This window comes from Leptinotarsa decemlineata, unplaced genomic scaffold (genome assembly GCF_025532065.1).
Source record: "Leptinotarsa decemlineata unplaced genomic scaffold, Ldec_3_MD MMD2_tig00003557_RagTag_RagTag, whole genome shotgun sequence".
Classification (NCBI taxonomy): domain Eukaryota; kingdom Metazoa; phylum Arthropoda; class Insecta; order Coleoptera; family Chrysomelidae; genus Leptinotarsa; species Leptinotarsa decemlineata.
This window is the reverse complement of record NW_027412590.1, coordinates 1262501-1278848: the sequence shown is the minus strand read 5'-3', so window position 1 is coordinate 1278848 and position 16348 is coordinate 1262501. Positions and strand designations below refer to the sequence as shown.

The 16348-nt window shown below is 34.7% G+C and overlaps 1 protein-coding gene across 1 annotated transcript in view; it reads left to right on the top strand.

The window, feature by feature from the left end:
* Positions 1–16348, top strand: part of LOC111512315 (alkaline phosphatase) — a 952023-nt gene that overhangs the window by 471371 nt on the left and 464304 nt on the right. Inside the window, exon 3 of the mRNA XM_074178167.1 lies at positions 14685–14908. Within this exon, the coding sequence (XP_074034268.1) occupies positions 14685–14908 (224 nt within the window). The remainder of the gene's footprint in view (positions 1–14684; positions 14909–16348) is intronic.

The following is a 16348-nucleotide window of genomic DNA, read 5'->3' as shown; positions in this document are numbered from 1 at the left end:
TGAGGATATCATAAGCCCTCACGAAGCCAAATCAAATTCCATATTCATTTTCGATGATGTCGCATGTGATAGCCAACAGAAAATTCGCGAATATTATTCTGTATGTAGGCATAAGAACATTGACGCCGCCTATCTTTGTCAGACATATTCAAAAATCCCCAAACAATTGATACGAGACAATAGCAATATGATTGTACTTTTCAAACAGGATGAAATGAATTTGAAACATGTATTCGATGAACACGTCTCTCCCGACATGTCTTTCGATGAATTCAAGAGAATGTGTACCGAATGTTGGCAACATCGATATGGAACCGTTGTAATAATGAAAGATTTCGATAAGAATGGTGGACGTTATCGTCAAGGATTCGACAAATATATAAGTATACACAGTGCGTGATGTAGTATCATTCACCATCATGAAACCGTTGAGCAAAGAAGTTGATGTTATTCGAAAGAATAAAATCAACGAAATTGCACGCATCATTCGAAAAAAATATTTGGCTCTGAAATTGGGCAAATCCGAAGAAGATGAGTCATTGCAAAGATTTTTCAAACCTCTGTCTATTCCATTGAGGAAAATAGCTAATAAAACAGCAACACAGTCAGCTAGTACCCCATTGAAAACTGAGGCCAAACCGAAGTCAAACAAGAGACAGTGGATGAGCCTGAAACGACTCCATTCCAATCCCTCGTACATGTTGCAGGTACAGATGAGGATGACGATGATGATGAAAACGTCTTTAGTGGGTATGCAGAAGACGAACAAGACGACAACGTTGCGTCAGGCATAAATGAACAAGTTTTAGAAGAATATATCGATCAATATCCGATAATGTCTCAACCGTACATTAAAAAACATTGGGGAAATGTCAAGGAAATCGACAAAGTATACGGACCCATATATGATGGGGTATCTTCAAAATGGTTCCTAGGCCAAAAGGAAATCGATTTTGACAAGCGTAGCGGATACATAAAATTGGCTGGTTATCACTGGAAAGGAACACCCGGTATATATGAACTGTTATTTCTCGACATGCCTGAAAATTATAACACTGAGGATTTGAATGTATACAAAAAGATTTTGAATTTATCGAGCGCTCACAAGAATTCGGCTGGGCATCTAAAAGGCACACAGAGATACAAGTACACCAACATAATCAAACCGTTGTTTCCTACAGCAGGAAATCGTCGTAAAACTGGTACTGGGTTTTTTCAACCTAAAACATCTCTTACTACTACTACTGCGATGACATCATGTCTACCCAAAACGTCACCTCTTGCAATGACATTCAATACGAAACCCATTGAATACATTTATTGGGACGATCCCAACGAGCTATGCGAACGTCTCAAATTATTGCTAGCCTCTCGAGATGCAGGAAATACTTCACACAACAATGAAATCATTGCCATTTTGAAAGAACTCAAAGAGGCAAAAATAATTCTATAAGATACATTACGTTCCCCAATACATTATCATTTTCAAAATGGTTATCGATAAGTTTGGACGTAGCGACAGCAACAGAAAGCGAAAATTGCCAACGCCCTCTGGAGGATGTTTGTTGCATTATACCTCAGATGTTAATATTCATTGTGGTGATGTGAAATTGTGTCATGTGAAGAGCCCCACCACTGATTACGATGTTGCTAATAAAAAGTATGTGGATGGAACCGATAATGAACTTGCTTCATTTATATATCAACTAGCTAAGAAACACGAAAAACAAATGATCCAAGTAAATGAAAAACTAACCAAATTTCAAGGTGACATATCCAAACAAATTACCGAAATAAATTCTAATATCAAGGAAATCAAAAAGATACAAAATAAAGTTCAAGTAAAACCATAATAAAAGAGCGGGGTTCACACATCTTCACCATCAGTCGTCATGACTTCCAAAGACAAGATTCAACTTGTCAACGAACTACATAAACCAATTAGAAAAAATTATCCTCGACGTCGTACAGTTATCAAAGGAATAGATGACTTATGGCAGATGGACTTGGCTGAGATGAGATCGTTCGCTCACCAAAATCGAAATTTCAAACTGATTCTAGTCGTCATAGATTGTTTTTCGAAATTTGTGTGGACTCGACCACTGAAATCAAAAACGGGAGAGGAAATTACGAAAACGTTTGCAGATATCTTGACACATACGAAACGTTGTCCAAAAAATTTACAAACCGATCAAGGTAAAGAATTTTACAACAATAAGTTTCAAACTTTGATGAAAAAACATGGAATAAATCACTACAATACGTACAGTATCACGAAGGCTTCTATGGCTGAACGTATCATTAGAACGTTAAAAGAAAGACTTTTCAAATATTTCAGTCTGAATGGCACCTACAAATGGTTGAATGTCTTGCCTGAAATCACAAAATCCTACAATGATACGCGACACTCGAAGACGGGCATACAACCTTCGAAAATTACCAAAACTAACGAAAAACAAATTCTCAAATCAACATACACCCATGTGAAAATAGCTGGACCTAGAAAATTCAAAGTCGGTGATGTTGTACGAATCAGTAAGGCGAAACACGTTTTTGAAAAAGGCTATACGCCCAATTGGACTACGGAATTATTCAAAATTATCAAAGTCAATATTACCAACCCCACCACCTTCATGCTAGAAGATATGCAGGGTGCACCTATTAGGGGTGCTTTTTATGGAGAAGAATTACAAATAACTGCAAATCCTGATATATATCTCGTTGAAAAAGTCTTGAGGAAGAAAGATAAAAAAATGTACGTAAAATGGCTGGGTTTGGATAACAAACACAACAGTTGGATCGAAAATGTTGATTTTGTATAGAATCTTATGGAAAACAAGCACACTGACAATGTATTGGGAGGGCCTTTTGTGAAGAAATATTTTTGTGTTTAACAAACGCACAATATCTGAAACGGACCACGTGATCTGAAGCTATAAGAGCGCATGCAAACACAGATGGACATTCAGTTTGAAAATGTCTCTCGATAGTGGTTACGGTAGTGAAGTTGAAGTAATGTTCGACAGTGATGGTGAAGATTATAATGGAACTCTAAATGCAATAGACAGAGCGTTGGAGCGATACGAAATGGCTGCTCGAAACGAACATCAATTGCTGTTGATGGCATTCCCCATGTCATCTTATGAAATTCGATGTGGCCTAAGTCCATGCAGAGATTTCAGCCCATGCATAATTTTGAAGCAGCAGTTCTCCATTCGTTCCATCAATTCAACAAGTTATGAATGGGCGACCCTCATTGACATCCTGCAACAAATAAAGGAAAATTTCTTTGAATCACAAATCGATGGATATGTAGACGAATATGATCCAATTACAACACGTTGCGGGGATTACATTTACGTCACACAGTACATCGAAAGTAATACCAAACAAGTTTCCATTTCCAAGGACACCACGAACATGGAGCTGTTTCAACGAGATGTAAACGATATCCTGAATACTCACCTTGGTGTGCTCTCTGACCGTATCGCTATGCTGGATGCTTTGAACTTTTGTGATTATTATCGAGGTGTTTTCAATATAATAAAATCATGGTTAAGTGAGAATAAAACTAATTTAACTTTGGAAGAAATCATAGAAGGTTTTTGTCAAGCCTCAGCTCTAGACAGTCTGTATGCTAATGCTTTACGTGAATATTTATTTTATTATAAACAAAAAATAGTGTATGATTTATGTAATAAATGAGAAAACGTTGTAACATTTGTTTCATTTAATGTATAAGGTGAAAACAACAGCTTTAAAAAGTTATTTTATGGAATAAAACACCAAAATTTCAATATATATTTTATTCAAATTTTATCAACGTGTGTGTACAACAATAAATAAGTATACAAAATTTCAATATATTTCATTCAAATTATATCAACGTGTACATGTACAATAATAAATAGTATGCAAAAACTGAAATACTCAAACATATTTCTGTTTGCAGTCAATTCTTGAAAAGTTGGTGGTCTCCTACCGCTGTTGAAAATTCTCAGAGTAACTCACACCTATCAGTCATATTCAAACAAGGACAAAATATATCAATCAATCACATCAATAGAAATAAAATCCAAATGATAACCTCATTTCAAGCTATAGTGCTACCAAGGTAAAGTGTCGGATGATTTGGGGATTAATTTTCGTTTATCGTCGTGTGGACTCAAGCCTATTTTCACCTGCTTGATACTGAAAACGTTGTGAGCGTATGATCGAATAGTGAACTGCTCACATATTTTTTCTTTAAAATTCCTGAGACAATCGATATAATCTTTGAAATAAATTTTATTTCTGACTACATTATATCGAATTCCCTTTGATTTTTTGATAACTTTTCCACCCTGCACTTTGTAGGTGTACATTTTGGAACGTAACCCTGCAAAGTGCGTGATGATTTTACCATTTGCTTCATCTTTCATTAACCCAGGAATTTTTTTATTCACAAGTGGAATTTGAAATTTATTATCGGGCGAATAATCGAAAGTATCAAATTTTGATAGGTTATTTTTGATGAGTTCTGAATAGACATTTTCACACGTTATTTCGTAGATGAAGCTATCTGTATCTGTATACATTAACTTGCAATTTTCTATACCTAGAGTGGGCACCATGAAATCGTAATGGAAATCAAACATGCATGTTTTTGAAATATCTAAAATTGCCATTCCGATGTACAGAGGTTTATTGAAAACAAGTTCAGTCTTTTTCAATTCAATAGCCACCAAGTCTGTATCGAAAACGGTTCGACTCTGAAATCGAGGGCTCGCAATTAAATTTTTGGCGCCATAACGACCGTTCCAGGAATTCACAAGTTTGACCACCCTGTGTAATCGAATGTTTTCCATCGTTTTCCCAAAAATAGCATTTACCATTAGTTTATATAGATTTTTGCCAAAAGAACTGGTGGCTGCAGCCCTTAGACGAGTATTCAACTCGATGTAGGGACGCAGCCATGCAGATTGTTTGAATTTCAAAACCCGATGAATTTTAGTTAGAATCAAACCGTTTTTCAATGCTTGTTTCAAGTTGCGATAATGCAAAATATATTTGTCTTTATGATACAGGGTACCCATTAATTTTTTTTGTTTGGAATTTGGTGGTGCTTGATGCTCTGGACAAAACGGAAAATCTTTATGTGAATCATGTATTCTCTCAGGGTATTCCAAATCAACTTCCAATATGTAGCCTTCTGAAGCATTGTCAGGAATTTCAGTTACATCTTTGTCAAAATTTTCCACCCACTGAAAACCGTCGTAAGGTGAAAATTCTGACATTGCCCACCCATATAAATTATTGACGTCTAAATATAAAAGATATTTTGAAGGTTTTTCGGGATTGTATGCTTCCATATATTTATTATTTGCTTCAGAATATCTATTTGAACAAACCGATATTCCGCCCCTTATCCCCTTTTCTACAAACATAATCATGTCAATGTCTTTTAAAATTTGTAATTTACACTTCGTATACTTCAACATGGCATCACACGTGTACCCAGGCATAGTATAATACCATGCGGGGTCCAACCCATAAGTTGCCATGCTTTTTTGACGAAAATTTTCAAAAACGTCTGCCAGTAATAAAATATCTGTTTTCAAATATAGGTCCGCATACGATCCCAAATTTGTAATTTCGAATGATTCCCAAACATTTTGTGCGTGAACATATTTCTCTTCTGTTATGTGTTCATCATTTAATTTATTATAGAATTCTTCTCGTGATGGTAACTCGGTGATGTTCAATTTTTCCATGCTATCTATATAATCATACGGAAATACTCCCTTCCTGGTGAGAAGAGCGAATTTCTCCTCACCTAAATGACTAAATTCTTTTTTTAAAATTTCCAAATCATTTTGATCCAATGTGGATACTAATTCATCCAACGATGTTCCCATGAATCGAAAAGAATCTATAAATCGAAATTTAATTTTAGTTTCAGCATCCTTCTGTGTAAAGGAAATGTATTTTTCTTTATTTGAGGGAAGTATGCTCACACAGCCTTTTTTTGCGATATCTCTGATAATGAAGTGACTGTCGTATCCTGAAAGATTATGAAAAGTAATGGGTACTACGAATAATTTTCGAAAGTTGACATTACAGGGGGCTTGGTGGGCAAAACCGCGGAACGCCCCCGTATAATGATTGTGATCGTACACAATAACATCTTTGGGGGCGAACGGTTTTTCGCAAATATGACAAGTCGTTGCAGCACCGATATTATTTAAAGGCACTGTCATCGGCTCTATATTCTCAATTTTAGATTCAACAAATTTTGCAATATCAGACAACTCATCGGCAAACCATTTCATACAGTCTTCACCTCGATAGCTTTTGAAATGAGAGAGACTGTCGTCATAGGAACACTTGAAGTAGTAGCCTGCACTGAAAGGTATATGTTTTTGGTATTTTGTAGTTTTGTTAGATATGCTTTCGTTACATTTTTCCAACAGTGACTCGAAATCAGCAAAAATTATAAACGGGCATTTTTGTTTATAAACATAATTTCCAAATTCCACATAATCGTATGTAGGAAAGGAAATTCTACAATCATTCACTTTTTCGCACAAAATAGTATGTTCATTTAATTTTTGCTGACTTGAAAAATAATTTAGGCATCTATCACAAAAAAACTTTTGACCTCTATGATTACTCATTTGTTTTGAAAATAGTCTAGACATGTCTTTGATCCAACAATAATGGAATTTAATTTCAGTCTCGTCATCGTCATTAATGGGTGGAGCCTCATAATCGTTCAATTTTGGAAAATATTTGTCTTGAATCAATAACAAATTAACATGTCTGTCTCGTTTTGTTGTCGTGAGTCTGGCAGGTACTACTACAAAGAATGATTTTTCCTTTGCTTGATTCAATTCCAAAGTGTAAACAATAATAGAAATATTATTAAGTTTTTCAAATTTGGAAATTTGATGTAAATCCATTGGAGTATTTAGCCCTGTAGTATTCAAAACTGTAGAATAGTGTGGATATTTTGACACCCTTTGTGGATCTTTTGCTACAGGATACAAGGCGCTAATAATACTCCAAAAGAAGCACATTTCGTCATTGTTTTGTACATTAATGCATGCCTTCTTCCTTGCGATTTCTTGCGGCAGTGGAATGAAAGAAGAACCATTACCAATCACATATTTATTAACTGCTACCTCCAACAAAAGAATTTTACTCAAAGCCCACCCCGACTGTTGTTCTTCAAATTCGCCTAATTTATTCAATATAACATCCACAGCGTTCTCATTGTACCAAGAAGCCAAGTCCGTACTTGAATCGATAACTTTATTTGGCGTACTGAAATATTTGCGATCAACAATTTCCCCATCATTTGATTTTTCAATAAAATCCCCTGATAAAGTAAAATTAACTTTGAGGCATGACATTTGTTTCAAAATTTTGGAAATCTCACGTTTGAATAATGGAAAAGCATCGTCTAGAAACTTTTTAGGATCTTTATGAGTTAAATTGATGATTACCCCCGTTGTTACTCTACTATTGAAAACATTGTTAACATTTTGCCACTTCACCCTGGAGCTTCGTCGCTTCAAACCCGAGCCTGTATGTTTATTATTCATCATTTTTATAATCACTTTGAAGCGTTTCAATTCCCCAACTTGTGTAATTATTTTCTTTTTTTCCCCAACCGAAAATTTAATTTTTTTCATAGCTAAAATGCATTTCCTTATATGTTTATTAATAAATTGTATAGCTTGTTTGACAATATGATCCGAATAATCATCTCTGATGTGTAAAATGTATTTATCAATTACCGACTTGATTTTTGGAAAATCGACCATTTGGATTTTATTTATTGACATGACTCACCGATATTTTGTTCACAAATGAAATTCTAGGTGTTATGAGTCGGTTTTGGAAGCTGCAGATAATTGAATTTCGTTCTGTGGACACTGTTGAGATGGTTCTGGAAATTTTGCTAAGTTGGATTTGGATGTGGTTGTTGAGATGACTCTGAAGTTATACTGCACACGTTGATGTAGTGTTCTGAAATAAATTTGATTTTCAATGCAAATATACACCAGAGAAAAATAAAATTCAAGAGTGGGGGTAATGTGTTTCATGGAGTGATTGTGAAAAATGAACGAGCTACAGTTATAATTGAAAAAATCAACTGTCATTCAAAACAACGAATTTAAAACACATATTCTGCAAGTACTAAATACATAAAAAATATTGAAAACACTTCTTTATGCGGATCATATCTATGAATGAAAAACTTTTTGAGTCGAACAAAAAATATAGTATACAACCACAAACTCTATACATATATTGAACAAAGAAAAAAGCAGTACTAACCTTAATTTCGTACAATTTCAAATGAAACAACACGACAGCGTATTTTCCTGATAAAAAATTCTTCTAAATGGGGGTGATACTCCTCCGTCACTCGGTGTGGTAACAAATTGTTGTTGTTGTTAATTGGTTCCCTCTTCACGACTGAATTTGAATTTTAGGAAATCCACCTGCGAGAAACCAAAAATAAAAAAACAATGTTTCAAATTATACGAACACTCTCTCAATAAACGACAACATGAATGAAAGTTATTCGTAACTCACTATGCGTTCAATTCAACTAGAAAGCTGCTCACAAAATGAGCTTCTGTTTACTACATAATAAATGTGTATATAGACAAGATATGGCATTGTCAAAGGCAAATAGATAAAATACGAGAAAAACTCTTATTCAGCTTGGATGATTCTCGAGTAAAATTCATAATCACGTTTCCCGGTTATGAGGCTGCCATCTAACATCAAAACAAATTGTGCGGTACAATAATTACTGTAAGAGATAGTATTCGAGAAAAATGAATGTCAGCAATTACCGGTTCTTATCTTTTATTCATTATTAAAGATTGAGAAATATCAGTATTTGTTATTCCTTATCTTCTGATGTATGTAGGATAAAAATAGTTGCCCAGGGTTGGCTTAAGGAATACGTAAATACCGCTGAACCGTTTTGTATTACAAAATAATTGAAAAAAACGTTAACCGTCAAAAAGTATGTTTAGAAAAACACTCAAGTATATTAATCTGAGAAAAATTTTGGCAAATTGATGATAATTCAACAACAACTCTCACCACCTTTGAATTACATTAAATTTTAATATTTTTTTTTGTGAAAATGTCAAAGACGTTTAAAAAATCTTGCAATAAAAATTCATAAAGTGAACATGAAAAACACTTACTTTCAGATAAAATCGTTACACTTGTCACTAGTATCACTGATACAACTAACTCATCACTTCACCTCGCAGGAGGTATTTATAGGAAAATAAGTGATGACATATTTCAAAATCAAACAAAGAGCCTTTGTTCCGTCGCTTTGAGAACTGCATATCTCTGGGTGCAGATTCGGCATTGACAGTGATCAATGTCACCTTGGATACGAATAGGAAAATAGGTGATGACATATTATGCAATCAAACAAAGAGCCTTTGTTTCGTCACTTTGAGCCACGTGCCTGGCTTTATCGATAAGTGATAGCGATAATTTTGCATACCTATATTATATATTTTTACCAACTTGAAATGAAACAACATTTACTCAATAAAAATATTCATTTTCTTTATTAAATTTCATAATTGTTGTACAACTCTAATCTTGTTGCGTATTCTAGAACAAATTCAACAGTTTTTTTTAAATGACGAAGATCTTGAAATATCTTTTTCAATTCACATTTGGAATTGCGCCTGCGCAAATATCCTCATTGACTGATGTCGAACGAATCAATTTCCATTATTTACACTAGCCTTATCGCATATTTCCTTGGAATTTCACCCACATTCGGTACGTTCACATATTGAACAGAAATTATTGTAGTCGGAAGTACAAAATTTGTTTTTCAGCATCGTTGACGACATATTCTACACTCTGAGGCTGGAACACTTTGTCTTGAATGCGTAAATTATTCAACTGCTTGAGAACCATTTTCTTTTCCTCATATAATTGAATATCTTTACTTATTTGTTGGACACGTCTCTCAAATTCCTCTACTTTACGTCTGTATTCTCTGAATGCCATTTTATTACTAATGTTTGTTTATCAACGATGTACGAAACATCGTTTTCCTTCGAAACTATGCAAAACAACGTATTTTGAAATGTCATTGTCGAATACTTCGCTCTCCCATTGCCCTCACGTTGAGTCCACAACGCTTAACCTCTCGACATTTTTGAATCTCCTCTTTCTCCTAACGATGCTAACTTGGTTAACAAAGATACGAGACGTAGTGCCCTTTTGGCATGTTGGAATGCTGGACTTCTGTTGAACCGACATGTTTTTCCTTAAATGGTATATTTTGACGCACCCTGTACACTTAAACGTCATGTTTGTTTCCAATGATGTATTTTGAGATACCCCGTATACAATGACAGATCGCAGGTTGTCATATTTTTTCTTAAATCTGATTCATTATTATAAAATATATCACTTTCGCGCTTCCAATTTTCGTCGAGTAGTTCACGATTAATTCCAAAACCGGCAACGCTACATTACTCCATAAACATTGATTTATTGTACAACTGGCAACGCCGAACCCGCCATGCTGGCATGTATTCACATTTGACAGATGCAGTCCTACGAGTCTAATGTTTACAGTGTCCTTCTTCAACCAATAGATAGTTTAGCTAGTCACTCACAGATGACTCTGTGTGTAAATGAATCTCTCAATATACGCAAAGCCACGTAAATTTGTGCATCTATCACGTCACACGCGCCTCTCGCTCTTACACACACATACACATCTTTACATGAAATATTAATTATTTCCCAAATCTAAGTATATTTTCATATCTTCAATTTGATAATGACGAATACAATCTACGGAAATAAAAAAAAATGCTGTCAAGTATAATGAATGAGTCAATTTCGGTCCCGACAAAACTTACGCTATAAATACCCAACATTCGCAGTTAACTTCAATATCTTACGATGGTGTAGAGGCTAAGGACAATGTCTACGGCGCGGACGACCCAGGTTCGAATCTCATAACTATAAACTTTTTTTATTTAAAATCACGTGACTGAAGGGGACCGAGGGAGCTGATAGGTTAGGTGGAGTACCAAGGGGGCCGAGGGGTGAGGAAGAGTCGCAAGAGGGCCTGAGCGGTGATGTGGAGTACTAAGGGGGCCGTGAATGCTTGAATCGCTACGAAACTCGTTCCATCCTGCGTCGATGACGTCACACGTTTCCCCCACTCCTGTTTGAACCAAAAATTGCAGAAAGTTTAGCTCCATAAGAAAATACATGGGATTTTGCGCCAGAAGTCTCTTTGTTACACTACTAATATCACAAGTTTTTAGGTATTTTTTTATTGCACTCTGCATGTTATGAAAATAAACTTCATCACGTAAAGCTACCCGAACTTTGTAAACCCTCAAATGTCCCAGCGCCCAGTGATATTCCAAAACTAATTTTTTTAACATACTTTCTGGTATACAGAGAAGAATTTCGGAAGGCAAGTTCCCGCTTTTATACAGAATATTGTTTGGAGAACGAACTTTTTTTTGTAAATCCGGGTCTACTTCACCATTTTCACATCCTGAGACATGAACAATTTCCATTTGGTACTCCTGTAAGGCCAAAGACCAGCGGGTTATTCTTGGCGAAAGTAGGCGACAAGTATTGAGGTGAGTGAGCGTATATATAATGTGAATTTGTTCGACAACAAGTGTGTTTTACATCTTTGGATACATACACCAGAGAGCGGCGAGGACCTCTTTTTCATTGACGCTGTATTTTTTTCACCTATCCAATATTTATTGACTTGCCCATGCGATGACTCTTCTCTCCCCGTCCACAATTTGGAAAAGTTGGCCTGCAATTCCATAATCACTGACATCTGTTGCGACATGCCAGGCGACATGCCAGCCAAATTAGGGTGATATAATAACGAAACCCGTTCCAGTTCTTTCTTCAAGTCTTGAAATGATTTTTCCTGCGCCTCTCCCCATTGCCATCGTGGAAAGCTTCTTAGTAAATAAGTAAAAGGACCGGACAGCTCTGCCATTCTGGGAAAAAGAGACCTATCATAAATACAAGGACCAATGAATTTCTGTACCTCCTCAACATTCTTCGGATGTTGTAGTACGATATCGCTTGTATTCGCTCGAGATCCAGGTACATATCTAACGGACTCACGATGAGGCCTAAAAAATGCAATTTCTTCTGAATAAAGCGGCATTTTCTCCTTTAAAACTTTCGCTTCTTGAAAACACTTTCTTCAAATATACCAAATTTTCCTAGAACGATTCTTACATCACGAGCAAGTCGTCAATATATGTGAGCAAACAGTCATCGTAGTATTTCCCAAAGATGGTGGAAATTGCCCGGGTAATGAAACTAACCGCTGTTGAGATTCCAACTGGCAGAACACAAAACTGATAAGTTTAATTTCCTACCATAAATTTGGTATATTTTCGATCTTCATGTTTCAAAGATATCTGCCAGTAAGAGTTAGAAAGATCGATCTTCGACAGAAACTTCGCATCAAGGCAAACTCGAACGATACCATATTTTAAGAGTGGTCTCAAGAGGAGATATGTAACGTGTATCAATGAGCTCATGTTCTCCGGATCATTATTTACATAAATGACTCTATAAAAATCCGTCCCAAATTCGAGCCTGAGTCTGGAATGAACTCTAGTTTTCCGCAGTTTCGGATTCAATTCGTGAATCTAACAACGGAATATTTTTTTTTGAAAATGTTCATAACTCAGTTTGGAAAATGTTTCATTGACCGCCGAAAAAGTATTAGTATTATATATACTGTTTTGGGAGGTACCATTACATTCCCATTTCATTTTTTTCATATTGAAATAATAATCAGCCTGTCGCAATCTATCGACCGCCGATAACAGTGAACCAGTTCATACCAATACCGCCGAAATGTGCGGAGGAAAATGGAGCGCAATTGTGGCTATCAGTTGTTCATTACTATACGGGGTTTGTGAATGTCCGACCATTGATAAATATTCATTAAAATAATTTACAAAAAAACCGTCACTTCCTCTATATCTCGCAGACTACTACTTTATTTTCAGTTGCAATTGCCTTGTAGCTCCCCAAAACAGATCCAAGAGAGCTTTCCGAAATTATCGATGAATAACAAAAATATTCACGAACGCATCAAACCAAAGTTTTGCTGGTCCCTCAAACGAGTTACTGATGCAGAGTGTATATTGGTCGAAACTCACGTTACTAACATCTAAGAATCTTCCAATATAATTAAAGATATCTAGGGGGTGTAAAGTAACCTCGTTATTAAAGGTGGGCAATGATTTACAGGCTTTCAGACCCACAAAATTATTCTCTCAGGTTCTGTTCTCATTTGAATACTATTTGGTATAAAACAATTATTATTTTCTACTATCAGAGAATTTTCGTTATTAGGCAACCCAACATTTTTTGTTCTCCTCCCTAACCTGAAAGAAGGCAAAATCTCGATTGAAAATCGTGCCCAGTTACAATACTACTATCCCTATTGTTATCCCTCATATTGTTACAGTCGAATACGTGTTGAACATAATTACAATAACATTATCGATAACAGATTAGTTAAATAACAGAGACTAGTTAGCTCCCTTGTGTTTGATTTTTCTTCCCAATTGTTAGTGAATTTTTTATCACAGTGTAACCAACAAAGAATCAATGTAACAGTTTGTTCCTATTACTCCTGTTGAAATAATTCAAAAGAAATTTCATTTTTGTGGTGCACTGTTTGGAACATTTGGTGTAGTATTCAATATTACTGGAGTTTTCTCCAACCAAACCGTTATTTTAACACCTCGACATCAACTGATAAATTTCGGTTCCATTTCGAATCTGCTCATGAAGAAAAGTCGAATTATTTTCCTAGGATATGGCTAAGATATGTGGATGATGTTTTCGCGATTTTAGATAACAAAAAATCGAATATTGCGGGCTTTGTTTTCTTTTTAAATAACACATTTCCATCAAATGAATTGACGTATGAGTAAGGAAATAAAGAACAAATTTTATTTCTTGATGTTTTGGTAATGAAAAGCCAATATGAAAGGATATAATACAATTTTGAAATTACAAAAATTGTTATTTTCGAATTTTTTTTTAACCTGTATCTTCGAAACAAAAGGCCCTATCAAAAATCATCAAGAAAAGAAATATCCTTAGAATAGTTCAAGGATTAGTCCCTTCAATTTTTGTCGCATAATTAATAAACACCCTGTGTAATGATGGAGAAGTATGAAGCTATGAAATTTTGTATTCGAAAGATATCAAATAATTTGAATATGATCGCGACTTGAACAAGATATAAAAACATTTACTGAAACTAATAAAAATATGGAACGATATTAGTGAGTAACCGGTCAAAACAAAAATTTGAGATAGATAATATTTTTTAAAAAAACAAGGGTTTTGAGTGAATCATATTAAAATAACTAAATGGAAATTTGAATTTCACCCAGCATATTTGGTATACCAAAAACCTATCCATACATTCGAAGAAAAAAATATAGTAAGATTTGTTCAACTGACATGGTTCATCTCTGTTTTGATTTTTGTTCATGGATTATGCTAGGTATAACGAAAATGAAGTTGTCCAATAAGAAATGTTTCTTTTACATCAATTGAACTATTTGAAAATACGGAATTAGTAAACGATGAATCATTTTCAGATCGAGAATACTGGTACGAACAAGCGAGGATTGCTCTCAGGAAGAGACTGGAATATGCTAGTGATCGTCGACCACATGCTAAAAATGTAGTCCTCTTCATAGGAGATGGCATGGGGGTGGCTACTTCGACAGCTGCCCGTATACTCAGGGGACAGCGACTGGGTAAACAAGGAGAAAATCATGAACTCGCATGGGATACATTTCCTGCAGTCGCACTTGCCAAGGTGAGATGATTATATATTGAAATAGTCATTAGATGTCGATTCAAAAATTGCATCCATCGATAAAACATGAAAACTCGATATGTCAGACATCATTTAATATTTTTCAAATCATTTGATTGACTAGTCATCTATTGTTTTGAACATATAGTCAAGTGGAATTAAATTCATCCTCCACATTGTGAATTTTTCTCTCAGTAGGACGATTATGACGATCAAAAAATGGCTGAAGAGCGCGGTAAGTAACCCTATCAAAACACCCATTTTGATAATACAATTTCATATCCGTCTATGGAATATATATATATATATATATATACATATATATATATATATATATATATATATATATATATATATATATATATATATATATATATATATATATATTTATGCTACGAATATGGTTGAAAGGGCATTTCTAATGGACTTCTCGATGCCGGAAACAAATTCACAGTCGCTTTCTCAAAATATTTCATTAAATAATATTTTTTTTAAAGAAACACCCTATATTTCATCATGCAATTTGATTCATAGAAACATTCTCTATTACATTGAGCCATCTACCAATACTTTTCTTCTGTTCAAATCGGTCAAACGAAATTGATGGAATTTTCCTGACTCGATATGACTTGAAATTATTTTTCTTTAAATTTTTTTGTACAGACGTAGTGGATATGGCCAAATTATGAGCAATCTCTCTCGGAAATACTTCCTGGATCTCATTTTCTTATTTTCTACAAATCCTAAATCAAACTAATGTAACTTTATCATTATTGTGAATCTTCTTTGAACTCACCTAAAACGCCGATTTCATTATCGCCACCACATAATTTCGTAGACTATTTTCGATACTTTGAAACTATCTATAATTAGATTGTCGTCTTCCAGGATATATTTCATGATACATTTCCATAGATTGGATAGCATATCTCAAACATCTCGAATAAACATAAAGCATATCCACTTTTTCATTATTGGAAAATTCATGTTTTCCCTTAAAATTGCTCAACAAACTGAATAAATGTTTTATTTTGTAATCAACGAGTAACTTGACATTTGCATTTATGTATTCTATGGCTTACTTAAAAAAATTATCGCTTATCATGTTTCTCCTGAATATCATCAGTTACTTTTTTGACACAGTATTTTTATTAGTTAATTCTTGTTGATATACTCATTTTCTGAATGGAAATATTTGCGTAGCTACAAATTTTCAAGCGAAATTTGAGAATTATGAATCGCTTGGTATTGATACAAAGATCATTGGTCTCTCTTTTTCAAACCAACCTGACAGAAATCTATTCAGATTCCAGTGGATATGAATATTTAGGATCTCAATGAACGACATCACCGACGAAAGAACTCTGGATTTCAGTAACATTCGGAAATTCGAAGTCTCAATTAAAAAATTAGAGAATGTTGATGATGTGTTTTTGGAAG